We start from the raw sequence: 26,548 nt of genomic DNA, 5'->3' as shown, positions 1-26,548 counted from the left end.
GGCTCGTGGTTTTGCTTTGACGGGCCGTCGGCATGTCTAGCGACAATATTAGACTCGGGTTATCCTCTGATCGAGGTTAAGCTGATCTTATCTGTTCGCGCTGCAGGCGGAAGTTGATGAAGACAATGACGTGCTATGCACAGAGTGAGTGCGTGCTGCAATTTAACACGAGCGTGTTCAGCTGCGGTGATATCCCAGTGCTCTCGCACAGTGGCCTGCGAAGCTGATCTGTTCACGCCTCCGCGGGTTCGACTAGCAGTCGTGGATATATATTTGAGTTCTTTTCAACTTAACATGGTGCCACTGTTGTTAGGCAATGGCACAAGAAAGATCGTGACAAGATTCATGGCTTGCGTTGGTGAGTGTAGGAGTGCTTTTGCACTGAAAGAAGAAAAGTAGGCCAATGTGCTGTTTCAAAGGGGCCCAGAAACACAATCTTAGTTAACTGTTTTGCCTGTTGACTGCATACAGTCAGTGGTAATGGTGCTATTAGCGTCGGTAATACCGCGTACATTCCGTTTGTTAATATTTTAATTTCCTCCCAAAAACAACTTCATGGCTCTGATGGTGTCGCCACACAGTGGCGGGCGGGTTTTTAGCAGTGGATATGACATCACCTGGCGCGAGCTTGATGATCGGACAAACAGTAAATATACTGCAAATTGTGTCAATAAATAGAGACACATTTTGTCACCTGTCTGCGTTTTATATTAGATCAACAAAAACAACTTGTTTGTCTTAGATAAGAGCCCTGCAAAGCAAGTAAAATAAAAATACACCACGAGGGGCGCTCTGGCATGGAAGCGACGCTGCCAGTCTCAGCAAGAACGAGTTATAGAGAGCAGGCAACCATGGAGTACAAACTTCCGCGACGTGCTCTGGCTGGCTGTTTTGATTGGTTGCGCCAGGTGCCGTCATTGAGAGAGCGAAATAGGAGTGGGAAGCCCTGCCAAAATCGATTTGAGGGCAGCGTTTTGTTTGCTTGTATTTTGAAATTTCTTCACTCAATAACTCCCGTTCCTGTGCATCGATTCCTGTAATTCTTTTTAAGTCAGCATCTGTGTGACATAAAGAATCCACCTGAAGTATAGCCGGTATTCCCCCAGGCAGTGTTTCGCAGCCCCTTTAAAGGAGGATAACGGGACTTTGTTTCATGCTCTCACTGTTTTGCTCACTTCACGTTTAGACCCATATATGTTCGATTTACAATTATCCTCTCACTGCGAGGTGATTTTTGTTGCTTTCTTGTAGCTCATACTTGGACATGCATAGCATGCTCACATAAGGCTTTTGGGGTCACTTCTGTTACGATGAGCTCCTGATAAGGCAAACAAATTTTCTGGTCCCTTCAAGGTCATCAGACGTCTACTGCATGTGCAGGTGGTCACAGAAGTTGTCACTTGCAGGCTTCCCTTTTCCGGCTCTCAACATTTTCCTCTCCACAGCTGACTGCACTGTCCTTAATCCATGATCATCATCATCAGCCTGACTACGCCCACTGCAGTGGACAGGCCTCTCCCATGTCTCTCCAATTAACCCTGTCCTGTGCCAATTGCGGCCACCGTATCCCCGCAAACTTCTTACTCTCATTCGCCCACCTAACTTTCTGCCGCCCCCTGCTACGCTTGCCTTCCCTTGGAATCCACTCCATTACCCTTAAGGACCAGCGGTTATCTTAATCCAAGCCTATACTCCGTTTCATACATAGCAGGCAACGCTGTGGAGGTTGCTGAAGTAGTGCGTCTGCGAAACCATATTACTCCGCCAAGTATTATTCGTTCTTGAAACTCCGGTCACTGTTTCGATGAATACAAAGAGCGGTATAAAAAAGATGTGGTAGCACTGAAAATCACGGTCGAATTTGTGAGGCGCTCAGTGTTCGGGCTCTTTAGCCATAATTTTCACGGAGTGTGAACTACTTTGCGGGTGCGGGTTGAGTAGAAGCAATTCGCCCTACCAACTGCGTATCATACCGCCACGTGTACTTTTTGCTTGAAATCTCGCCGAGCCGCAGGACGAAAATGTGGCAAGAGGTAAAACGAAGTCCACGAGGTGCCAGTCACGGCACATAAGATTTGTCGCTACGAAATATGTTTGTGTTCGTTTCGGTTGTATGGCGAACTATTTTTTAGGCCTCAGGCTTGAACTGCGCGAACAGGCGCGCTAGCTTTGGCAGCGTTGCCTGCTATGTTTGAAACGGAGTATAAGTTATGCGACATGCACACTATTGCAAACACAAAAGAAGGCCATGGCATTTGCTCAAAAGCATGCAAATACAACTCAGTAAAATAGCACAGAAGTTAGATTTTCATAGTTCACGAGGGTAATTTTTTATTTCTGCTTTTCATCTGCTGAACTTTGAGTTTGACTGAGCTGGCCAGAGAAGACAAGGATTGCCGGCTCGGTTTAGGTGCTGTAACAGGTTCGGGCGACGGTGGCAAGTCCGGTTCTTGTGGTACCGGTACCACCCGCGGTGCGTTGCTGGTGGCAGCAGCTTTGGGAACCGCCTTGTCCGGGGCAGCCTGTCTCCTTTTCTGCTTCTCGGCCAGTAGCGCCTCCATGCCCTTGGTCTTCTTGAAGTGCGAATCAGTCGGGTCGACGTTGAAATGATGAGAATCGTACAGCGCTGAGAACCTCGGGTCAGCAAGATCCACCTGCAACAGGCACGCATTTTGCCAGCAGGTGAGCGCTCTCTGTATGCAACGTGTACTACGCATTAGCACGAACACCTGACATTCCCTATGCAAATCTACAACATTTGAAGTACGCAGTGTTTGCTCAGAGCATACACTTTGACATCTGTAGAAACTGCTCTAGCTATTATCATCAACCTGGGCTCCATCCCCTGGAGAACAAAAGCCTTTTCCCACTGAGAGAACAAACGCAGGTTAATGACACCCTAGTTGAAATCAAGAGGAAGAAGTGGGCTTGGGCAGGGCATGTAATGCGAAGGCAGGATAACGCTGGTCCTTAATGTTAACAGAGTGGATTCCAAGAGAAGGCAAACGTAGCAGGGGACGGCAGAAAGTTAGGTGGGTGGATGAGATTAAGAAGTTCGCGGGGATACGGTGGCCGCAACTGGCGAAGGACAGGGTTAATTGGAGACATGGGAGAGGCCTTTGCCCTCCAGTGGGTGTAGTCAGGCTGATGATGATGATGATGCCGGTTAGCCTTGTCCTGGGCAAGCTGTGGCCACCCTATTAGAGAAACCTACCTAATTTCATCTCCCCATCTGACTCCCATCCTGACTACATTTTTTCTTTCCCATTGAATCTACTCCGTTACACAAACAGGCCAATGATTATCTGTTCTCTGCTTTACATATTGGTACCTATATTTCACTCTCTTGTCAGTACCTACGTCTTTCCAGCACCACATGCAGCATCATAGGTTGCCCCACCATAGCAGAGCTGGCTACGAGAGCACTGCACACTGATGAATTCATTGGCGGGGGGCGGCCATTTGGCCATGCATTGTAAGCGGTGCGGGTGCGTGCCAGCGTTTGATGCCACGTGTGTGCTTGGTAGGGGAGGCACAAGGCTAGGCCGTGAGGTTTGCGAGGTGTATCACATTAACAAGAAAGGGGATAATTGTGTCAGCATGACATCACTTGCCCTGACCAAAAAAGAAGAAATGTACCTCAGGAGCAGTTTGCCACATTTTGATTAGTTTGTGCTCGTTCTAGCCCAGTGTGCGCACGCGCCACCGAAGTGCTTTTAAGTACATGTTTGTCGTAGTAACTCCTCAGTTGATGTTTAGCGCTTGTCCTATCTCCTTCTACGTCTGTGTCCTGGTTTTATGTGCTAGTCTCTTAATTAATGATAGCAGAGCCCACTGACAACTTAAGTCTAAGTGACAACTAAGTGGCTTGTGTACTTTTGGTGAGCACTGCATGAAGGTCATGCAGAAAAATGAAAGGAGTTTTGCATTGTTATGCGCACAATGAGCGCACAGGAGCACCCACCTGGAATTCGTCTCCGTCCGGTTTTCCCTTCTTGGCAGCCTCGCCCGCCTTCTCTGCCTTCCTTTTGCGCTTCTTGTTCTGTCCCGCCTGGTTCTCCTCGAGCAGCTTCTTGAGGCTGAAGTGGTGTCGGCCGTCGTCTTCTTCGTCCATGAGGAGCAACTCCAGCTCCGCCTGCGTTTGGCGGGGAGGCAGAGGTAGAGAAAATGCAATAAGAATCAGTGAGAACTTCCCATGTCTCCACTCCTTGCAGGAGTCTGTGAGAGACACTCGCCTTGCTTTTAGTGGTCTCTTCATCCTCGGGCTTCTCCTCTTCAACGATGCCTTTCCGCTTCTTCTTTTTCTTGTTTTTGGCGCCTTCTTTGGATGCTGCGTGTTGATAGTAGTGAAGTCAACACAACACTCTCGCACTGGCTGACATTTAAGGGGGGACACTGGTCTTGAAAAGAAAATTTTATTAGTTTAGTCACAGTTATGAAATTTTCAGGGAACATGTATTTTTGTGCGCTGATTCTAGATACTATGTCATTTAATTTCGTGTAAAACAATTCTTTGAGCACGTGTGCAATTTTTATGCAAGTATTTTGCGGAGAGTTTTGAAGAAAATTTGCTGCAGGAAACTCGCTGAAGTGTATGTCATTGGGTTCTCTTGACACCAAGGAATGCAATAAGGGTAAAATTATCATCCTGGCTCTCATAGAAATTGAGTAATAGGGTACTGAAGCTGCAACTTCAGACACAGGAATACACATTTTACTTCTCATTTCTGAAGCGACAACTTCAAAACTCTATAACTTAAGTTCTATGATAGGCAGGAAGACAATGTCACCCTTATTGTATTCCTTGGTGTCAAGAGAACCCAATGGCATACATTTCAGCGAGTTTCCTGCAGCAAATTTTCTTCAAAACTCTCCACAAAATGCTAGCATAAAAAGTGCATAAGTGCTCAAGGAATTGTTTTACATGAAATTAAATGACATATTTAGAATCAGCACACAAAAATACATATGCCCTGAAGATTTCGTAACTGTGACTGCATTAATAAAAATTTTTTTTCAAGACCAGTGTCCCCCCTTAAGGGGGGACGAGGGTCTTAAAACTGACCTTTTTATTTATGGCAGAGTCTCATGAAATTTTGCGCACAGATGTGTTTTTCTTTTCTGATTCCAAACATGTCATCATAATTGATCTGGTGGTCTTTGATCAAAAGTTGTCCTAAATTCTAGGGTGTAATTAGGCAATTTCTCAAGCAGCTTTAATGAACTTTCTCATTGCATTTTGTTGCTTTTAATTACATCAATTGATAGCCAGTGAATTCCCATACCCGATGACATTCGTACTCTTTTTGTTCAGGCCACGTATGAATAGTAATTTACAATTAGCTTAACGAGTTGCAGTGTCGGATACTGCGACCTTTTGCTCTCGACATAGCATATCAGGATGACATGGCTTTAGAGAAAAACGAAGAATGTCACGAGCTATGGGAACTCTCTGGCTATCAATTTATGTAAATAAAAGCATCAAAATGCAGTGAGAAAGTTCACTAAAGCTGCGTAAGAAATTACCTAATTACATTCTAGACTTTGTAAGATTTATGGCCACCAGCTCAATCATGATTACAAATTTGGAATCAGAAGAGAAAAACGCATCTTTGTGCAAAATTTCATGAAATTCTAGCCATAAATAAAAAAGATAGTTTTAAGACCCTCGTCCCTCCTTTAGGCACAAAGGTACACAGTGAAAATTGCTGCCCACTTTCATCATCAGGTGCAAGTGTAAAACATGAAATGCCTTCTCCCTGTGGCTAGCACTGACTGCAAAAAGTTGTGGTATTTAACACAATGTTAACACAACCGCCCATTGCAGCTGCAACTAGCTTGCACAAGACTTGTGACAACGCATACTAGTGAGCTTGGTACAACTTGCAATGCACGACAAGGTGGCCGCAGTGCTTCCTGGATGCACGGTGGCGCCATCAAGTGGTGTACTTGCAAACTAAGAGGAAAAGATTGCACCGCTTCAACAACCAGCAGCCTCCTCTACGTCACCCGCTCTTAGTAACCTGTCGCAGGCATGCTTCATCATGCTGAGGCTGAAGACGTAACTACAAATTACCAAACTGCCGCCGCGGTCGCTCAATGGTTATGGTGCTTGGCTGCTGACCCGAAAGACGCGGGTTCGATCCCGGCCAAGGCGGCCGAGTTTCTTTGGAGGAGAAGTTCTAGAGGCCCGTGTACTGTGCGATGTCAGTGCACGTTAAAGAACCCCAGGTGGTCGAAATTTCCGGAGCAATCCACTATGGCGTCTCTCATAGCCTTAGTCGCTTTGTGACATTAAACCCCATAAACCAAACCAAACCAACCAAACAAATTACCAAACTATGTAAAAGGAATTCAGTTCACAGGAAAAACTGCAATTAATTTAGCGACAGCACACACTACAACACCATTAAATTACTTTTTTGTCGGCCCTGAGGCAACGTAAACAAGGTAAAACGAGGCTTTTCCTTTTTGAAAAAGAAAAAAGAATTATGAAGCCACTCGAGGTCACCTTAAGGGTACGGTAGCAGTGTGTTCTGGATCCACCGTGCATGGATGGGAGTTGATGAAGATGACGACACCCAAAGCACAGTGCAACAGAATGGCAGTTAAACACACGGGAAGGTTGGCTGCGGCAATGGTGCAGTGGTCTAATGCAGTAGTGTACGAATTCCCCATAAAGTGCTTCTTCTTGCACGTTCCCTCTTTCAGACCATCTATGCAACTCGAGAACAAAGTATCGTATGTCCCTCAAGGGAGGCCTTCTAGCCAGTGGCGTTGCCTTATTTTCATGATTGTGCAGTTAAAGGTGCACTGAAGAGGAATCTGAACTTGTCTTTTTGCCACGGGAACTCGATCTACACGTTCCGAGCGTTCTTAGAAACTGCGATTTACTGCCCTGTGTGGCAGATTTCCCCAGTTAAATCGAATTAACGTCCGGCTCCCGCCTTTTTGTTTTGAATTCTGCCTCGTACAGTGGGTGGAGTCGACCAACGCGTGGAGCGCCTTTCACCCAGTCCCGTGGCGGCTTGCCGCTCTGCCATCGGCGGAGTAATACGTAGTAGTCCCTAGTAGCAAATAGTCCGCGCGTATTTTTATTTCTTCGGGCTTATTTTGCGGCTATATCTGCGAATGAAACTATTTATTCATGAAAACCTAAAAAACAACATAAAGCGAAAGCAAAGCCTCCATGGGACTGGGTGAAAGGTGCTCCACGCGTTGGTCGACTCCGCCCGCCGTACGAGGCAGAATTAAAAAAAGGAAGGCGGGAGCCGGACGTTAATTCGTTTTAATTGGGGAAATCGGCCACACAGGGCAATAAGTCGCAGTTTCTAAGAATGCTAGGAACGTGTAGATCGAGTTCCCGCGGCAAAAAGACATGTTCAGAATCCTCTTCAGTGCACCTTTAATCCACGACACTAGTATGACAGGGATTAAACTAGTGTGACTTGGAATCAGCCACGCAATGACCGCGACATGATGACAATCGGTGAACGCCATTAGCTGGAAGGCCTCTTTTTAGCGGCATTTGCTGCCACGTTCTTGAGTTCCATCTGACTTCAGCCATCGTCACTCTAGAAATGAGTTCTGTCCTTGCTTCCCGCATGCACACTTCTGCTGAAATAGCACAAGATACGTGTATATGCAGAGCGGTGGCAAGGGGAGTGCATAGCAGTGTGGTAGCATCAAATTGCTCGTCCATTCAGGGCATAGTTCGCAGCATGACCTACAGACTACACAAATGGTTGGTTGGTTTATGGGGTTTAACGTCCCAAAGCGACTAAGGCCATGAGAGACGCCGTAGTGAAGGGCTCCGGAAATTTCGACCACCTGGGGATCTTTAACGTGCACTGACATCGCACAGTACACGGGCCTCTAGAATTTCTCCTCCAAAGAAATTCCAGCCGCCGCGGCCAGGATCGAACCCGCGTCCTTTGGGTCAGCAGCCGAGCACCATAGCCACTGAGCCACCGCGGCGGCTACACAAATGGTATCTATAATGTGTGGTGAGCCACTGAGATTTGGTCCGAACATGACTCCAAGCATGGCTCCAACTCAAATACTACTAGCTAATATTACTGCCTACAGGCACAGCATGGCGGACGACAAAATTAGCATTTTTTTAAGGCAATTTTACCTCGGCAAAGTGAGTTTTTGATGTTAACGGATTTTTTGGAGTGTTCGATTATTCGGACTATTTTGTGGGTCGTGCCAAGTCCGAAAAATCGATTGGTGACTGCATAAGCCGGAAAGTATGACAGCGCAGAAATGTCATGCCGGAAAGCGATTGCACTTTGGTAGTGCCAAAAAGCTAATGACGCAGGGAAGGTTGCTGACTGCTGGAACAGCAGAATCCTTTCCCATTTGTTTTCAATTAAGCTGGTAGTCTGCGCCACCGTGTATCCGCAAACCGTTGCGCCCACCCAGCCACCGATTGCAAGTCATATTCAACATGACAGTACATAATGCTGTGCATTTCAAGGTTTATGAACCGAGGTAAAACCGACTAGGGATAAGCAACACACAGTCCACAATGTACGGATGCTTGTAACAACTTGCAACAGAACTTAGTCATTAAAATATTGCTCTACAAAGTAAAAAAAAGGGCATTCTGCTATTAATTCATCTCAAAGCGATTCACGTTCACAATGCTTTAGCGACAGTACGGCAATTAGAGGATCAGGCGAGCACAGCTTACTTTTGGGAGGTGCGTTTTGTTTGAAGAAATCGTCGCCCAGGTCCACGTCCGAGGGGAGCTCGTCGTCAGAGAAGGCCTGCTCTGGCTGGCTGTCCTCACTGTGCTCTTCCTTGTCCTCACCCGAGTCCTCTGCTTGGGCACCCTGTTGCAACACCAGACGGTGGCGATGTTGGAGGCGGGGAAACTGACCGATTCAGCTTCATCTGTGTAGTAGCTAGTCGGTACTTAAAGGTGCACTGAAGAGGAATCTGAACTTGTCTTTTTGCCGCGGGAACTCGATCTACACGTTCCGAGCTTTCTTAGAAACTGCGATTTACTGCCCTGTGTGGCCGATTTCCCCAATTAAATCGAATTAACGTCCGGCTCCCGCCTTTTTTTTTTTTAAATTCTGCCTCGTACGGTGGGCGGAGTCGACCAACGCGTGGAGTGCCTTTCACCCAGTCCCGTGGCGGCTTGCCGCTCTGCCATCGGCGGAGTAATACGTAGTAGTTCGTAGTAGCAAATAGTCCGCGCGTATTTTTATTTCTGCGGGCTTATTTTGCGGCTATATTATCTGCGAATGAAACTATTTATTCATGGAAACCTAAAAAACAAAATAAAGCGAAAGCAAAGCCTCCACGGAGCTGGCTGAAAGGCGCTCCACGCGTTGGTCGACTCCGCCCACCGTACGAGGCAGAATTAAAAAAAAAAAGGCGGGAGCCGGACGTTAATTCGTTTTAATTGGGGAAATCGGCCACACAGGACAATAGGTCACTGTTTCTAAGAATGCCAGGAACGTGTGGATCGAGTTCCCGCGGCAAAAAGACATGTTCAGAATCCTCTTCAGTGCACCTTTAAGAGGAGTTGGTAAACTATTTTCATGCTTAAAGGTGCACTGATGAGGAATCTGAACTCTTCTTTTTACTGCAGAAGCTCTATCTACACGTTCTGAGCATTCTTATAAACTTCAAATTATTCTCCTGTGCAGCTGATTTCCCTAATTTAAATCGGATTAAACGTTCCAGTTCCCGCCTTTTTTTGAACTCACTGCAGAAGGTAGGAGGAGTCGATCAGCCACTTCTGTGTCGGCTTGCCACTCTGCCATCGGCGGAGTGATACGTAGCGATCGGCAAAGGCAAAGAGTCCACGCGTATTTTTATTTCCGTGGGCCTAATTTGCAGCTATGTAGTCTCTGACTAGACCTATTTATTCATGGAAACCTAAAAGAAACAAAATAAATGCGTGGAAAGACACTACCTGAAAGGCACTCAACGCGTTAGTTGAATCCTCTTACCGTCAGCGGCGAGTTCAAAAAAAGGCGGGAGCCGGAACGTTTAATCCGATTGAAATCGGAAAAATTGGCCACACAGGACAATAATTCTAAGTTTCTAAGAATGCTCGGAACATGTACACCGTTTCCGCGGCAAAAAGACGAGTTCAGATTCCTCTTTAGTGCACCTTTAAGCATGTTAGGGATCAAAACAAGAAGAAAGGAGGTTTAACTGAATTTGATGGCTTAATGCTACAATGTTGCCAAACGACAGTTGGCAATAGTGATGTAAACTTTGAAGAAATTTTGGAAGCTCGGAAAAGTTTTCTTTTTTTTTTACAAAAATACGAAATTTTGGAAAAAAAACAAAAAACGAGAATGCACAATTTCATTAAGCTTATGTATTACATAAGAAATAAGAAAATTGTTTTCTGCACCAAAACAAAGATATTACAAAACCTTTCCAAGAAAAGATAAGGTACTGTATAAAATATAATCAACGCAAAGAATTGCATCAGTTTGACAAGAATTGCATCTGTTTGACTCGTCTGAATGCAATGCTTACTTGTGCACTTTTTCTCATGTTCAAGTTTACGTAACACAATAAACAAAAGTTTGCGGGATGTCGATTTGCAGAAAATGAATGATTTCTGTGCGGCCAGGCAGAGCAAATTGATGGATGTCATAGAACCATGAGGAGACATGCAAGCTACATCCACTGGAACAAATAGCAGTTGACAAGCGAGGTAATGCATAAAAAAACTTTTTCCATGAATCTGCATCCCGCAAAATTTTGTCCATGACTGCACACGTTTTGCAAGCGCTCTTTCACAAGCATGTCGCACAGTTTTGTATGCACAGTACTGAACTGCGATCAGTTTCTTTCACATGACGCAAACGATGGGAAAATTGGGAGTAGCCACGACATGCGACTGACATCAGCAGTTCGTTGCTATGCATAAAGACCTTCATGTGCTAAGCAGACTCCCAAACGGTTTGCGTAGTGCAGTGATACTCTGGAAAAAATTTTGTTTGGAAATTCTGGCATTTTTTTTTATTCTTCTGAACAATGAAATGAGAAAAAAAAAATGAAGAAAAGAAGTCCTTCCCAAGTTTTTCGAGGTTTTTCTTCAGGCACTCGCATCTCTCGTTCGCAATCGCTTGTCGCGGCTAAACCATTTCTAAAGCTGCCATGTCAGTCCACATTTGGGAAGTGCCTTGGATGCGTTGCCAACTTCTACTAAAGGCTGATCATCTTGAACTTTTAGACACGGATGCTGTATTACCAAAGCATGTTATAACTCCTGCTGAGAAAACAAAACCATAATTTAAGTCAAGTGGCTTAAAAATACAGTAAAAAAAGGCTGCCACTATCTGGAAGACGTTGAAGTAACAAGCATTAGCTGTGGTTATACTCACATAGTTCCACCTCTATCCACCATATTAGACTGTGACGTCATCATTGGCACACGGCAGGTGGTTGTTTCTACAATGCTATTGTAGATGGTGCTACAAGTCTCGGAGCGAGATGTGCTGTTTTCTAGTTGCTGCCACAGATGGCGCTGTGATCTTGGGGTGGTAGCAGACCCCACGAAATCTCGAAACGTGATGAGTAAGAGCGCTCTTAAAACAAAGCACACAAACCTATCCTGACTTACCCTTGTTATTGCGCAATCCTCAGTTGGTGAGGCGAAGATTAGCGGCAAAATGGCGACACTGCCACAATGCATCTAATGCTGAGTTTACGACGGTACAGGCCAGTGGCCCAGCTGCTAACCTGCTTGTTGAGGCTTCGCTTGAGCTTCCGCTTCTCCTTGCGTTTTTCGAGGAATTCCTGGAACGGAGTCTTTTCCTCAGGCTGCTCCTGTTTCTTCCTCACCAGGTTTTCAACCTGCTTGTTGAGACCTGCAAGCATACGAGGACATCATTGGATGTATGCCAGACAATCGGGCAACGAACTAAAACATGATCTCAAGACATCAGTGTCAACTACTTCAACATGAGTGTATAAGTGTATAGGCGTAACGTTAAGAGATCGGAAGCGGGCAGAGTGGGTGAGGAAACAAATGTGGGCTAATGACATCCTAGTCGAAATCAAGAGGAAGAAATGGGATTGGGCAGGGCATGCAATGTGAAGGCAAGATAACCGCTGGTCCTTAAGGGTAACGGAGTAGATTCCAAGAGAGGGCAAGCGTAGCAGGGGGCGGCAGAAAGTTAGGTGGGCGGATGAGATTAAGAAGTTTGCGGGGATACAGTGGCCACAACTGGCAAAGGACGGGGTTAATTGGAGAGACATGTGAGAGGCCATTGCCCTGCAGTGGGTATAGTCAGGCTGATGATGATGATGATGAAGCGCATGTCACAACTACATTTGTCTTTCTATCAGTTATATCTGTGTTTGTTCTTGTCGAACTCATTCACAATATATCAAGGCACTTCAAGACTACCTTATGAGAGAAGAAGCCGTTTCCTTTCTTTTTCCTTTCAGATAAGAAAATTTCATCATTTAAGCATTTTTCAGTTTCTTTTGTTTCAGCTATAAATGACATATATATGTGAGCAGCATGTTTGCACACTCGAGAAAGAATGCCTGAAAAGTCATGGAAGCGTATGATTTGGTGGTCAGTGAAGGTAGTGGAGAGAATGTGGCTTCTGGTGATGCCTTAATGATGAACTAATTCTGCATCCATCTTGATGAGCATAGTAGCGTGAGAAAAGAAATGCCATATTTACTCACGTAATAGCACGCACATTTGCATAATAAATCCCCACCCCACCGCCCCCACCTCAACTTTTTGTACTAATTTTGGGAAAGAAAGCGCGTTCATAGTGCGAGTACCGTATTTTCCGGTGTATAACACGCGACTTTTTTTCAAAAATCTTGCTGGTGCATCCTATAGGAGGTATTCACTGAGGCCGCGCTACCAGACGGCGCGAGCGTCGTCGCGGCAGGCGCGCCATGTTTGCGGTCGTTTCAGGCCAGCTCGCGCAATGTCACGGTGCGCCGTGAGGTACCCGGCCTGAACTGTTAGTGATCCGTAACATATTTGTACGTTGTTGAATACGTCAGCGACCACTTATCTTTGTGGAGCGCGTATTGTGCACGAAGCTTGCAGCAGAATTCTTCTGCGCCGTGTTATAACCGAGCTGCCTCAACTCGGCAGCAAAACTGGCTGGCTGCGCTGCACGCAAGAACGTACACGACTTGCAGCTTTTAATATCAGTTGATAACTGTCAGCTAGTCATGCAGGGCACATCGTGGATAAACAGCACGATTGATTACCGAAATTCCAGAACTGCCACCGCAGAAATAGATAATTCAAGCGCCTAGCTGTAGTCCGCGAACTGCTGACGCTTCTCAGACGTACAGTCTTTCAGCAGAAAGGCAAAGCGTCATAGCTGCCTTATTTACCCGACAGAACGGCCAAACAAATACTGCCATGCGCTCGCAGCACGAACGGCAGACACAGGGAGAATGTTTTGCAGTTTTAATTGTAGCTACGTAGCGCTGCTTCGTATGCACAAGACCGTTTTCGCAGCAACGCAGTGTACAGCCATTCCGCTAGATTCAGTTGTAACACGTCACTTTCAGCAGGTAGAGATGACAAGTTAAGCTACAGCTAAGTGAACAGACCCTTCGAATTACTCACCTCTTCAAAAACGGCACTTCGGCCGTCGGCACCGCGGACGTCGGCACCCACAGCACGGCTCTTGGACTCACCCGCTTGTCAAGTAATTGCACCCTCTCATAGGTTTATATCCTTTAATTCCTTGGCCTGCCAGCAAACTTAAGCCGTGCACAAGGTGGGCTTCGATACCGGTGAATTCAACGCGCGGCAGCAGTCTTGTATACGTCGCACACCATGCCGGTGCCTCCGCGCATTCCAAGGGGGTCGACCTTTTCACAAAGTAGAACCTTCTGAGCGTGCCCGCTCTTTTCTGCTTCGCACAGTTCACGGAATATTCACTCAGTCACGCGGCGGCACGGGTCGGACAGAAATTACGTGCGGCGAGACGCGAAATACACTCACATTTCACCCATCACCAGCTATTCAAACGCTGCGGCTGGCTGCGGCGGCCGCGCGCGCGACCACCAACATGGCGAATGCCGCGCCGGCCGCTAGCGCCCCTAGCGGATGACGTCATGTGAATACCTCCTATACAAGGGTGCGTCTTATATGCGAATTTTTCATCTTTTTTGCGAGTTCACAGATTATTCAGGTTCATGCTTAAGATTGTTTCACCAAAAAAAATATCACTACCAATAATGCGGTTGTAACACGGTTAATACTTCAATACCAGGACCACTGTGCGCGACTTTTTTATGTAATCTTTATCATGAAACGGTGGGGATGACGACTTCCGGGATCACAAACGCGCGGCCATTTCAGAGGCCCCAAGCAAAAGTAATGAGAAACGCCAAAAGATGGCGACAATCGCGCTTCTCGCCATTGTCAAGACAAGCCAAGACAAGCCGGCGTTCTTTTTTAGTCACCCTTTGCAACTTTGCTCCGTGTACGTAGTACGAAGAGAATGTTTCAGCCGTGTTGCCGCCAGAAATGGGTGAACCTTTTGATAGCGCATCTGAAGATGAAGACTTCGAAGGTTTCAAGTAGAAATAAAATGTTGTTATGGACATATGGGGATCTCGTTCGTTTTTTCTTTCTTTTTTGCTAAAACGTCGGCAGGTATGGCGTGAGTGTTGCCTTTTTCGATCACTTAGCGTTGCTTACGAATTTCTCATAGGTACAGTGCATTTTTTTGCGATGGTCGCGCAAGCGTGTTTAGTTAAGCCTCACTAGCCTAACTGGGTAAACTGGGGTGCGTCTTATACACGGGTGCGTCTTATATACAAACTTTTTCAATGACAGCTTGCATATATGGCGGGTGCGTCTTAAACAAGGATGCGTCTTATACACCGGAAAATACGGTAAATATAACAGCAACATGCAATGGTTGGCAGCACGGGGTGATGCACTGACCAGGATTCCAAGTGACCTCCATCTCAACATCGTCGTCGTCGTCGTTGTCAGCCTTCTTTTCTCCTTCATCGATGCTCTTCAGCAGGTCGCGGTACTTCTGGATTTGGGCCTCCATGGAGGCCTTTTTCCCTGTCCCCTGCTTATCGTCACCTGTCAACAGGGCAAACACAATGGTCTACTTTGCAACAAGGCAAATCTGGGACAGACAAGCAAAACCATTAGGAAAAAAAAAGTGGACCCACAGAAGACTGATGGATGACAGCTCCAAGTCTTTTGAAAAACAAACAAAGTAAAACTTGGTTATAAATCAGGTTAGATGCACAAAGTGGCAATTACATATGGCAACAGTGCAAAGGTCAAGTGTGTGCGACATTTTAAATTTAAATGCCAATTTTTGCATTTTCAACTTCAATTTTTGGTTAATCCTACAACAACAAAATACACAACACAGCCACTACAGGTACTCAGCACCAAACACAACATATTTTCTTCTTGGTTGTAATAGAGTTAAATCTCAGTACTCCAAACCTCAAAGGGGCCAATAATGTGTCCCTTTCAAGAAGGGGATAGATTCATAAAGAAACAAAAAAAAAGCAGAAACTGAATTAAGGAGAACCTGACTGGTTTTCGCTCAGTACAGCTGAGGCTCACAGGGATGAAAACATCCCTTGCTTCGAAATGGCTTGAAGTTGAAGCTAGGCGACTTTCAACTATACCGTATTTATTCACATATTTGGTTGCCGTGTTGTATATGTTGACATCCCCACCTTCCAGGACTGGCAAAAAAGAAAAAAATGCTGAAATGTTGTGCTGGCTATTGAATGGAAACTTCAATCCTCCAACATTCAATTAACGCAACTGGCAGAGTACACCATACAATGGAGCACAAGCGGTGGCATCAGAAACATTACACAGAAGTCAGCACATTAGCGCACTAAGGGCAAATTCAACTCTTTATTTAAAGTATATACTGCGGACTTCCTAAAATGGGACCCAGCAGGAGAGGCAAAAATGCATAAAAGAAAGCAGAGCAAATAATACAGCAGAAAACTTCGTCCCAAAGAACATGCTACAGAATACGCGAGACGTAAATTCCTTCCTTGCATCCTGGAATGCTTTTGGTGACAGTCACCGAAGTTCGGAAGGTGTGATTTGCCGCGTGGTTCAACGACTTTGAAAAGTTTGTTTTTATGATGACACAGTTGGTGCTGGGACACTGTGGCGGGGTCTTCATGCTTACCTTCATATTGGCTTTACCTGAGAATTTTTGCACGGTTCTTGAAAAAAAAAAAAAAGGTGTTCTGAAACCTTTGTGCAGTAATGGTGGCAGCAACTGTAATACTCTGTGAAGGCTTGGAGGTGGCCGAAATGCAAGTCTTTCCGCAGCAGCACCATTGCTACCATTCCCTCGGTTCCTTTTGTGTGTTTTGTGCACTGTCTAACGCACTGGTAGACCTCAGAGTTTGGAGAGCACAGCTTTGGTAAAATAAGTCGACCTATATGCGACTAAATATGGTAATCACAAAATGAACAAGGGAGGGGAAAACCTCAGGTTGCTAGAGCCAACGTTTCGACAAGGGGACTTGTCTTTGTCTGGGCAAAGCATTCATCATTGGCAGGGATTAAATAGGGCCTTCGCTATTTAATCCCTATTTAATCCCTGCCAATGATGAACGCTTTGCCCAGACAAAGACAAGTCCCCTTGTCGAAACGTTGGCTCAAGCAACCTGAGGTTTTCCCCTCCCTTGTTCATTTTGTGATCGCCAAGGACCATCTACCACACCCTCTCTCTAAATATGGTAATGTGATTCTACTGCAATATGCACGTGTGTGCAATTATTACTTGTTGATAGTCTGACAGCACACACCGAATAAAGTACTGCTACATATCTGTGCACAAATGCACCTATATACATGCTGTTTAGTTGCTCTTTTCCAGTGTTGCAGGCTGTGATCCCCTATCGCATAAACCGAACTCTGATAAAAAGTACTGCATACACGCTGAACCATGAGTAGTGTGAGACGGCTCAAAGGCAGTCCTTATGCCACAGCCCACATAAATGTTTGCTTGCAAAAAAAAAGAGAAAGAGAGAGAGCTAACAAAAAATGCGACGCTTATCCCAGAGCTCGTAACTGCTTGTTCATCTCGTCATCTAGAAAAGATGCGAGGCCAAAATATTTCCAGTGTGTGTCAGCAATGTTTGGTGCTGTAACGTGGCGCCACCTGGCTTTGCGTGATGCAACTTAGCAGAGTAATGTGTGCCAACACTCCTACGATCCTCTCTCGACTTTGGAAGCTGCGTTCTCCACTGCTCAATGCATCAGCTTTCTGCACCGCAGGCTAGTCGCTTGACTCGACCAACTTGTTACCCTAGACGCTAACCTTCCTTCCCTAGTTCCCTAGGGCTGCCCTGGTCTCTCTGTGGTCGGAGACAACTTAAGTCTGCAGCGAAGCTCCGCCCACATTCAGGACCGGCGCACAGAACCTCCGCGCATAGAATTCCTTCGCGACAAATAAGTAGTCCATCGTTAAAACTGCTCTTGTCACCTAAACAAGAAGCTAATCAAGAAAAAAAGTTAGAAGCTCTAGAATTTTCACACCTGGCTTGCTTAAGTCAAACATTCAAAAAGCTGATTTCGTTTACTTTTGTGACTGGCTAGTGGAGTAATACAAGACTCGGTGGACCATGGTCCAGTGTTGACAACTGCTGTTTCTTTAAGTTGTATCCAACAATAGGCACACAGACCAGGCAAAAATAAAAATTAAATGCTAACGTCAAGTTCGTGGAAGTTAGAAGTTATGTTAAGACGTTGCTTACGGCACTCCTGAAATGCCGTCTTCAGATATTCTACCCAGTAGGGGCTAACGGCACTCACTTTGTTCTTGGTTTTCTTCATCTTCTGAAGAGGATGAAGCTAGGTACACGTTGAGGTCGTCATGGTCACCATCCTCCTTGAAGGCTCGCTGCATGGCCTCTGACCTACGAGGGTCATCCTCATCCCAAGTTAACTCTGGGTTGACTGACATGAGTGCAGAGGTCACGAATGTCAGTGGCTTGTAGCTCTGGGGATCGGGAAGGCTTTCAGCGACGCTGCTTGGCTCCTGCAAAAGACAATTTAAACAAGTGTCCGTTGTGTAAACAACAATGTAAACAGCAGACAGCTCCAGCACAAGGCAATATTGCACTACTGTGGGCTGCAACGGTGGCTTAGTGGTTTGAGCAGCTGCCCCGTATGCGGCAGGCGCAGGGCTTAAGGGGGGACACTGGTCTTGAAAAGAAAATTTTATTAATTTAGTCATAGTTATGAAATTTCCAGGGCACATGTATTTCTGTGCGCTGATTCTAGATATGTCGTTTAATTTCATGCAAAACAATTCCTTGAGCACTTATGCACTTTTTATGCAAGTATTTTGCGGAGAGTTTTGAAGAAAATTTGCTGCAGGAAACTCGCTGAAATGTATGCCATTGGGTTCTCTTGACACCAAGGAATGCAATAAGGGTAAAATTATCATCCTGGCTCTCATAGAACTTGAGTAATAGGGTACTGAAACTGCCACTTCAGAAACAGGAATACAGTCCAGCCCACTTATAACAATATTCAAGTGCCATGGAAATACCATTGTTATAACCAATAATTGTTATAACAGGGTTGTGCCGAAAAAAATAAAAGATGACAAACTTTAGAGAATTTATTGACAGGAAGGACCTGGAGGGATTCGATTGTTCTAATGCCTGTAAAAGCTTGTTAATTCGAACTTCAGGAAACCGGAACAATGTTCACTGATGACCAAAGCACCGCCATCACTGCGCCACCAGGAGCTTCGCGCACCTCCACGTTACAGGAATCATTCGTATGGGAAATTCAAGAAGCATGCAGAACTAAGGCTGCGGTGACAGCTGACAAGAGAAAAAAAACGGCGCTGGCTGCATGCACGCGCACTACACAGACTGATTTGGGGTGTGCGTAGCCAATGCAGCAATGCAGCAGCTCTACTGACGTGATGACGCCTGCCTCTTTTGCTATCATGGCGTTGCTGCACCAGCTTAGTCCATTGGTCAGCCCCACACGTGCATGCTTTTGTGTTGTAAGCATGGCTTTGATGGTGTGGTTGTAGCATTTCCTTTTTTTTTTTTCTATAATGGTTGACACTCAATTACCAGATTTAATTGTTATAACCAATAATGTGCCTTGACAGCATTGCTATAAGCAGTTTATTTTACCATAGAACACATGGCAAAGCTGATGGTGCCATGACTGACCATTGTTATATCCAATATATTGTTATAACCAGTATTGTTATAAGTGGACTTGACTGTACACACTTTCCTTCTCATTTCTGAAGCGACAACTTCAAAACTCTATAACTTAAGTTCTATGATAGGCAGGAAGACAATTTCACCCTTATTGTATTCCTTGGTGTCAAGAGAACCCAATGGCATGCATTTCAGCCCATTTTTTGCTTCCCACAGCAAATTTTCTTCAAGACTCTCCGCAAAATACTAGCAGAAAAAGTGCATAAGTGCTCAAGGAATTGTTTTGCATGAAATTAAATGACATATTTAGAATCAGCACAGAAAAATACATATTCCCTGAAGATTTCGTAACTGTGACTTAATTAATAAAAATTTTTTTTTAAGACCAGTGTCCCCTCTTAAAGGAGTATAGACACCCAATTTTTGTGGCATATTTTCTTCTTTACAATGATGCGGAAGACACTGCTATGCACAAATCACCATGTGGTGTTCGCCAACGACCGCTAAATAATTTATAATCGAATTTTTTTCTCATGCTGTTTCGGTTTCAACAGCCGAATGATGGTTGTGATGTCAAAGAGAGGTTATAGGTCACGTGAGTCATGGAAAAACTGCAACATAATCACTGCTTCATCGTATTAATTCACTGCAGTGCTGAAGCCAGCTTTCTTCAAGAGCCGGAATGACAACGTATGTAACAGCACCCACTATATTGCAATTTTTCATATCCTTCAAGTGACCTATAACCTCTCTTTGACGTCGCAGCCATCGTTCAACAACTGTTGAAACTGAAACAGCCTGAGAAAGAAATTCGATTATATAAACTATTTTGCGGTCGTAGGAGAATACCACGGGGTAATCCGTGCATAATAATGCCTTATGCATCATTGCAAAAAAGAAAACACGCACCCAAAAGTTCGGTGTCTATACTCCTTTAAGCCCTCAGTTGCACTGATTACCCACTGAATTTCCATTGAGTACAAGCATTACAGCTCCCATTATGCAGAGAAACAATTACAGGACGATCAGGCTTCTGATATGACAATTCTGCAAAAAGCAGTTGGATTTACCCTTGATGATGTCTTTGATGATATGACTGTAATGAATGCCTTCACTCTTAAGGCGAAGCTTTGCACATGCGACAGAATTGTTCGGGAGGGTGGTAATGGGGTGGGGAAGTGGGTCGAGGGTGCGGGTGGGGAGGTGGGTGGTGGGTGGCAATTCTGGAGGGTGCAGGCCTCTCTCTCTGAAGCTACAGGCAGATGCCAGGATTTTTGCACTGTGACACTGGTACTGTTTTCACAGTAAAAATAAAAAAAGCGAAAGTCAGTAGTGAAGATGAGCTTTTTGTCCACACAGAAATGAGAGGCCTTGTTTGCTCCACCAGCCTTGATAACGCTGACCATGATGAGCTCTGAGATTACATTATTTTTTTTTGTAGTGCTTAAAAAAAAAAAACAGTATGCTCTCCAACAAAGAAAACAGACATTTTAGAAACCTTATGGGTTCGTGGTCTGTGCATATGGTCTCTTCAGGCTATGGTACTAGGTGTGGACACTCAAGTAAAAGAATAAATTTGGTTTTGAAGCGAAAGTTTTATTACAGGACCTCCTAGTGCTTCGATCGCCGCATGCCTAGTTTTGACCTTCACCTGAGTTAGAGGTCAAACCATGAAAAAGAGAAAAAGAAATTGAATCAATATTCATGACCGGGAGTCAAACCCGCAGCTGTGCGAACAGATCTCTTTTAACGGCCGCTCAGCGAGACCATTACATGCTATCGCCGCAACCAACACACCTCATGTTAAACTGCACCACACCCTCGCGCTGTGCATTGGACAGCGTCGTCTTCATCAACTTCCATCTGCTCCGTCCCGCGGCACTGCTTGCTTGCCGTCGTCTTGTACGCAGCACAAATCCGTGCTTTCACTCCGCTTCGAATGCAGTAAACATTCTCTGTAGTTTTTTCAATGAGAATTTAGTCCTGCAAACTGTGCGCAAACTGTAGTCTGGAAATTGTGAAACACGGCAGTCCCAGAATAGAGTCTAGGGTCAGACTTCAGGATGAGCTTACATCAGTGAAGGTCATGTCGTCGGGTACAAAGCGCAGGTCCAAGCAAGTGCCGCTGCTCTCGTATTCGCGGCCGTCCAGCTCTCGGTACAGGTGGTCGGCCGTCTCTGCTGAATCACACTCTGCGATGGCGTAGTAGTATCGCAGCCGACTGAGCTGATATTGCCGCAGTGCTTCCCTGTCAAATAGAAATAGAAACATGGACATTTATGCCTACGCAGATTTCTTTAATTACCCTCCAGACACACTGTTAACAGCAACAAAGACAGAAAAAAAAATTGTTTTGGTGCATGCAGGCTAAATTGACACTCTTGTATCGGTAACAGTCAGTTCTCATCTTGTGTTAGCTTTCATCTCATACTAGGCAGCGGTTAACGCACATAGAAAAACACATGTAGCAGGCATCTGTTTTTATTTTAAGAACAACTACATGTAATTATTGCTCCCAATAAAAATTCCTTCTCTGGCTTTTTATGGGTGTGTCAACCTTTATCCTACAGAAAAACAAAAGTTTTTGGCTAGAAAAAATTGAATTAAAAATCTTCTCGTCGCTCAAATCAAACTCGTGATGTCCACACAGAGAAGGACTGGTTGCTGTTACTTTGAAGTGAATGGTAAAGTGAATGGTAGTGCAGAGTAGCCTTAGGAACCCACAAAAAATATTCGGTGTCGACGCATGCAGTTTACTAGTGAAATTGGGCGGCGATGGCGACATCTGCACTATTTCTTTTTCTCAGTCTTTTCTAGTTTGTAAAAGCTCTGTTTTACTGTGAGAGTGGTCTCTGTGCAATTAGAATGCAGTACACTATATATCTTCAAATTATAACTGCATTCTAATGACAAAGAGGATACCTTAATTAAAAACACAGCTTTTAGGAGCTAAAAAAGTCAGTTAAATACAGATATCGCTGTCATCGGCCGGTGTCATAAGCGAACTGCAATGTCGTCAATGCTGATTTTTGGTTTCAGATCTCTGAGGCTCTACATTGAAACCTGGCTGTTCCTCATGGCTACACTGCAGAGGTTAACAGTCGGCGGCACCAGCTAACGGTGCCAGATAAAAAACGTCGCCACTAACATCAGAAGCAGTGAAATGTTCTGCTTGTTTTAGCTTCTATCTCTCGAACTGTTAAATGCATAAATTTTTTGTTACCGCATAGGGCGAAGTGGGTGAGGAATCAAATGCAGGTTAATGACATCCTAGTCGAAACCAAGAGGAAGAAATGGGCTTGGGCAGGGCATGTAATGCGATGACAAGATAATCGCTGGTCCATTAGTGCAAAGGGGTAGATTCCAAGAGAAGGCAAGCGTATAACAGGGGGTGGCAGAAAGTTAGGTGCGCGGATGAGATTAAGAAGTTTGCGGGGATAGGGTGGCCGCAACTGGCAAAGGTCATGGTTAATTGAAGAGATGTGGGAGAAGCCTTTGCCCTGCAGTGGGCGTAGTGAGGCTCATGATGATGATGATGATACATCACTTTCACTGATTCTGTTGCGAGGTGCCATGGCACTGCCGTGGTTTTGAATCATCTTAGAGTACGTAACATGTAAGAAGGATGGATAGCTGGGCGAGTTTGTAATAATTCATCGTGGGGGTACAGCGCGAACAAGACGAAAGACGAAGCAAGAAGACTATACAGACGAGTGCTCGTCTGTGTAGTCTTCTTGCTTCGTCCTACGTCTTCTTCACGCTGTACCCCCCATGATGTATGTAACATGTCCACAGTTTATCTCACTGTCCATGGACGCAGCAACAATCAGATAGCCTCCATGCTTTGACCCAACAAGACAGCCAAATTTCAATACACGGGCTCTGCGCGGAGTGTAACCAACTGCTGTGACAGAAGAGCTGGAGCTGAGACAAGCACAACTGGCACTGCACCTCTTCTTCTTGGCGTCGATTTCCTCCTCATCCTCGACAACCTTGGAGGAAGAGGCCTGCTTGTCGCCACGGTGAGCAGCCTCGACCAACTCCGTGGGGCCGCTCACTTGCTCGTGCGCCATGCGCTCCTTGCCAAACTCGGACGGATAGACGCTGACCCGATGGATGACTCCGCCGGGTGGCTTGAAGGAGTCGAGCAGCACAAAAAGGTCCTGGGCACGCAGCTTGTCCCAGTCGAGGTTGCACAGCGCCAGTCGCCGACTCACGTGGTCCGACTGAGGGGCATCTCGGTCGAGCTCGCCCCAGGCCACCCCGTCGTCATCGGCGCCCTCTGCCTCATCTGCACAAGAACCAGCACTGAGCCTTGGCGTGCAGCGTTGCTGTATCGAATAACTACCTTTTGGCAGGTGCAAACCACTGGTCCTTAAGGGTAACGGAGTGGATTACAAGAGAAGGCAAGCGTAGCAGGGGGCGGCAGAAAGTTAGGTAGGCAGATGAGATTAAGAAGTTTGCGGGGATACAGTGGCCGCAAATGGCAAAGGACAGGGTTAATTGGAGAGACATGGGAGGGGTCTTTGCCCTGCTGTGGACGAAGTCAGGTTGATGATGATGACATACAAACAGTGACCTTTCAATTTAAGGTGGATGTCTTTCTTTCTTAATTATTTGAAAGCTGTTTTTAAATAATGATAGAACAAATACTTTGCAACTAGCAATATGGTACAGGAAAAACTGACAAAGTGAACTGTATTGGTCTCTACAGAAAGCTTGCTAGGACAGCAATCATCTTGGAACATAATATAAAACTGTGTAGACATTAAAGTGATCTCCTTTTCTCAGCACATAAACTAGACGACCAGCAGAATTATTAGCAGGTTACGTCAGGTTAGGCATTAGGCCAGAAACTGTTCTAACTCCTCTTGTTTCAATAACTCATTAAAATCATAGTTAAAGCACCTGTGTAGCTCCTTCTGTGTTTGCCAAGAAAAGCAAGCCCAACGCGCAAGCTGCACAACAGAAAATGGTCACATCAGTGTAGTAAGGATTCCGCATTTTCTTACAAAAGTGTATTTTTGAGTCCCTTTAAGGGACCATGAAATAATATTTACTGAGGTTAGGAAAACTGCATGCCTGATCAGTAGTCCATCACGTTACTATGGCAGTTGCCGATCATAAATACCTTCGCTGCTTTCGTCATCCTCAGAGCTCGTCTCGACGTTGCCGATGCCTCGTGCTGGATCCCTTTCTGGTTCCTCTTCTTCATCGGGGCTCTCCAAAGATTCATTATCTGTAAAGGAAACAAAATTTGGACTCTCAACATGCGTAGGTGGTTTCGAGTTGCCACACAAAAGGAGCTCAAGCTGAATAGGCTGAAATGAGGATGTGCCTCTGAGCAAGGACAGGGTTCACTGTACTGAGAAGGACGGGTTTATGCACACAGGAAAAATAAGCCAGTGCTAAGGTTGGCGACGCTACTACAAGCGAGGACTGTTGTTTCACTCGTGCTTTCGAAAAGCAGAGATGTAGGAGAAAATACAAAAATGCTGCCTGTACTGACACAATACACAGCGACACAGCCTACCAAATATAATACTTAAGCTCATTCACTGGCAAAAAGGGTTATAACAATAAAAACTATGCGCTATTTGTTTCTTACGCTGCCTCTTTGTTTATTTCTGTCCGTCTAGTGTGTTGTGAAGCATGTGAGACAACAGAATGATACACTTTTGCTCCATGCAAGAAAGTACAATACATGCTTCCAATAACATCCAACTTTGTTGCCTACTGTTGTAAGTTGTTGCTTTCGATGTGCTGCACATTTTCTGTAACCATATTTGTTGGCATTGCATGCATACATCTTCCACTTATACTCCTGTAGCAGTCCTTTTTAAGGCTGACAGCGTTACAAACAAACAAACAAACAAACAAACAAACAAACAAACAAACAAACAAACAAACAAACAAAAGCAGTACAGCAAAAGGAATATGGAGAGGATCCGTCAGATTTGCAAACGAGTGAGAGAGGGACAAAAATAACGCAAACCAGATGATCCAATGATCTTTACCTTCCTCCTCATCTTCAGAACCTTCGGTCGCTTCTGAATCTTCGGCGTCTTCACCTTCGGAAGCGATGTCCCCAGTAGATCGTGGCTTTGAATCCTGGTGCTCCACCTTCGATTCCTGACGGTCCTCGACGTTATCTCCCTCCTCTTCGGGCTTCTCCACATTCTCATCGCCTTCGTTTTCAGACTCGGACGACGTGACGGCGTAGTATTTCTTCAGGTCCTCCGTCGTCGTGCTGTGAATCGGGCGACCGCGTTTGTCCATGACATATTTGAGCTTGAAGCGCTTGTCGTCGAACATGGCAGCGAATCGGTTGTCAATCTTGACCTTTCGCTGCGATCGCGGAACGCCACGGAATCGCGGGTCCGTGGCGACGTGCTTGAAGCGCTCATCGTCGATTTTTCTGCCTCCCTTCCGCCTCATGTTCAAAACGACTCACGTGGAGACTCCGGTAAACCGAAAGTGCGTCGGCGACGGGTAGCACGTTCTACTGTCGATTCCTCTAGCACTGAAAGCGATCACTTTTTCGACCAGGTCTGTAATGCTTACAGTTTGAGAGCTACAGCACAACAATAGTTTTTACTACTTTAACTGCACGAGGCAGTCTGAAACAAGACACGAACTGCGTCGTACCGTCACGACTGTCACTGCGTGCTCGATTACCATGGAGGCAGCCATGTTCGAGGTGTTTTGTTTGCTTTTTCTTGCTTCTTGCTAACCCCCCCCCCCCCCCCAAAAAAAAACCTCTAAAAGCAAGCGCGTTTTGTGAAAAAGAAACTTAATTAATAACTTTGACGTACAGATATTTATTATTTATTTTGTTTTAATATTGCAACTTTATTTCAAATGAAGTTGATGGAAAAGAAACCGAAACTTGTATTTTGCGGTTGTGCTTGTAGAGATGCCCATACTGCCCATACTTCGTAGAAAGAGTTTAAAAGCTTATAATGGCGATAGTTTTGTATAGCAGAACTTAAATAAACGATTACTAGTGCTGCATACGCCGTTGCCGGTGATACCGGAGAGTCGAGCAAAAACCAGCGACAAGGACCGTAAAAAGGACGTAAAGAAGCAAGCAACCGCAGGGATCAAGAAAAAAAAATTGTGTGCTCCTGGCCGAATTTTAACCTCACTGCTGCTGTGGAACTGAAAAACTTCTTAAAAGCCACTTCAATATTATGCTGAATTCCAATGGCAGATCGAGACCGCTCCGTCGGATCGCGTACGGAGCGCGTCAGATCGCGTAGATTTGCCACCTCCCAGTTTGCGATTGGAATGCCAGTGATCCCTCGGGAGCGCGACGCCAGCGCCGCAGCGGCGACCGCGGAAACTAGGCGCGCCGGCGGAG

The 26,548-nt window shown here is 45.4% G+C and overlaps 1 protein-coding gene across 1 annotated transcript; it reads right to left on the bottom strand.

The window, feature by feature from the left end:
* Positions 1-2,314: 2,314 nt before the first annotated feature.
* LOC149348876 (ESF1 homolog) lies at positions 2,315-25,892 on the bottom strand. The gene is made up of 11 exons (XM_089540989.1): positions 25,203-25,892; positions 24,317-24,424; positions 23,137-23,476; positions 21,259-21,433; positions 17,807-18,032; positions 14,930-15,079; positions 11,725-11,852; positions 8,699-8,840; positions 4,236-4,330; positions 3,965-4,135; positions 2,315-2,654 (listed from the first exon to the last, which is right to left on the bottom strand). The coding sequence occupies exons 1-11, from the start codon at positions 25,621-25,623 to the stop codon at positions 2,316-2,318; spliced, it is 2,295 nt and encodes a 764-aa protein (XP_089397115.1). The 5' UTR covers positions 25,624-25,892; the 3' UTR covers position 2,315.
* Between the last annotated feature and the right edge of the window lie 656 nt (positions 25,893-26,548).

Source organism: Amblyomma mixtum, chromosome 4, assembly GCF_055824585.1.
Source record: "Amblyomma mixtum isolate Tamu chromosome 4, ASM5582458v1, whole genome shotgun sequence".
In the NCBI taxonomy this organism is placed as follows: Eukaryota; Metazoa; Arthropoda; class Arachnida; order Ixodida; family Ixodidae; genus Amblyomma; species Amblyomma mixtum.
Note: the sequence above shows the minus strand (reverse complement) of the source record. Positions and strands in the feature narration are given on the sequence as shown.

Bases quoted from the DNA above. Each gene is read 5' to 3' on its own strand.
- LOC149348876 (XM_089540989.1), bottom strand. From the start codon at position 25,623: ATGAGGCGGAAGGGAGGCAGAAAAATCGACGATGAGCGCTTCAAGCAC. The intron at 4,331-8,698 runs GTAAGCTGTGCT...ATCAACACGCAG, and splicing joins ACAAAACGCACCTCCCAAAA to CATCCAAAGAAGGCGCCAAA. The intron at 2,655-3,964 runs GTGGGTGCTCCT...TGCCTGTTGCAG, and splicing joins CGGACGGAGACGAATTCCAG to GTGGATCTTGCTGACCCGAG.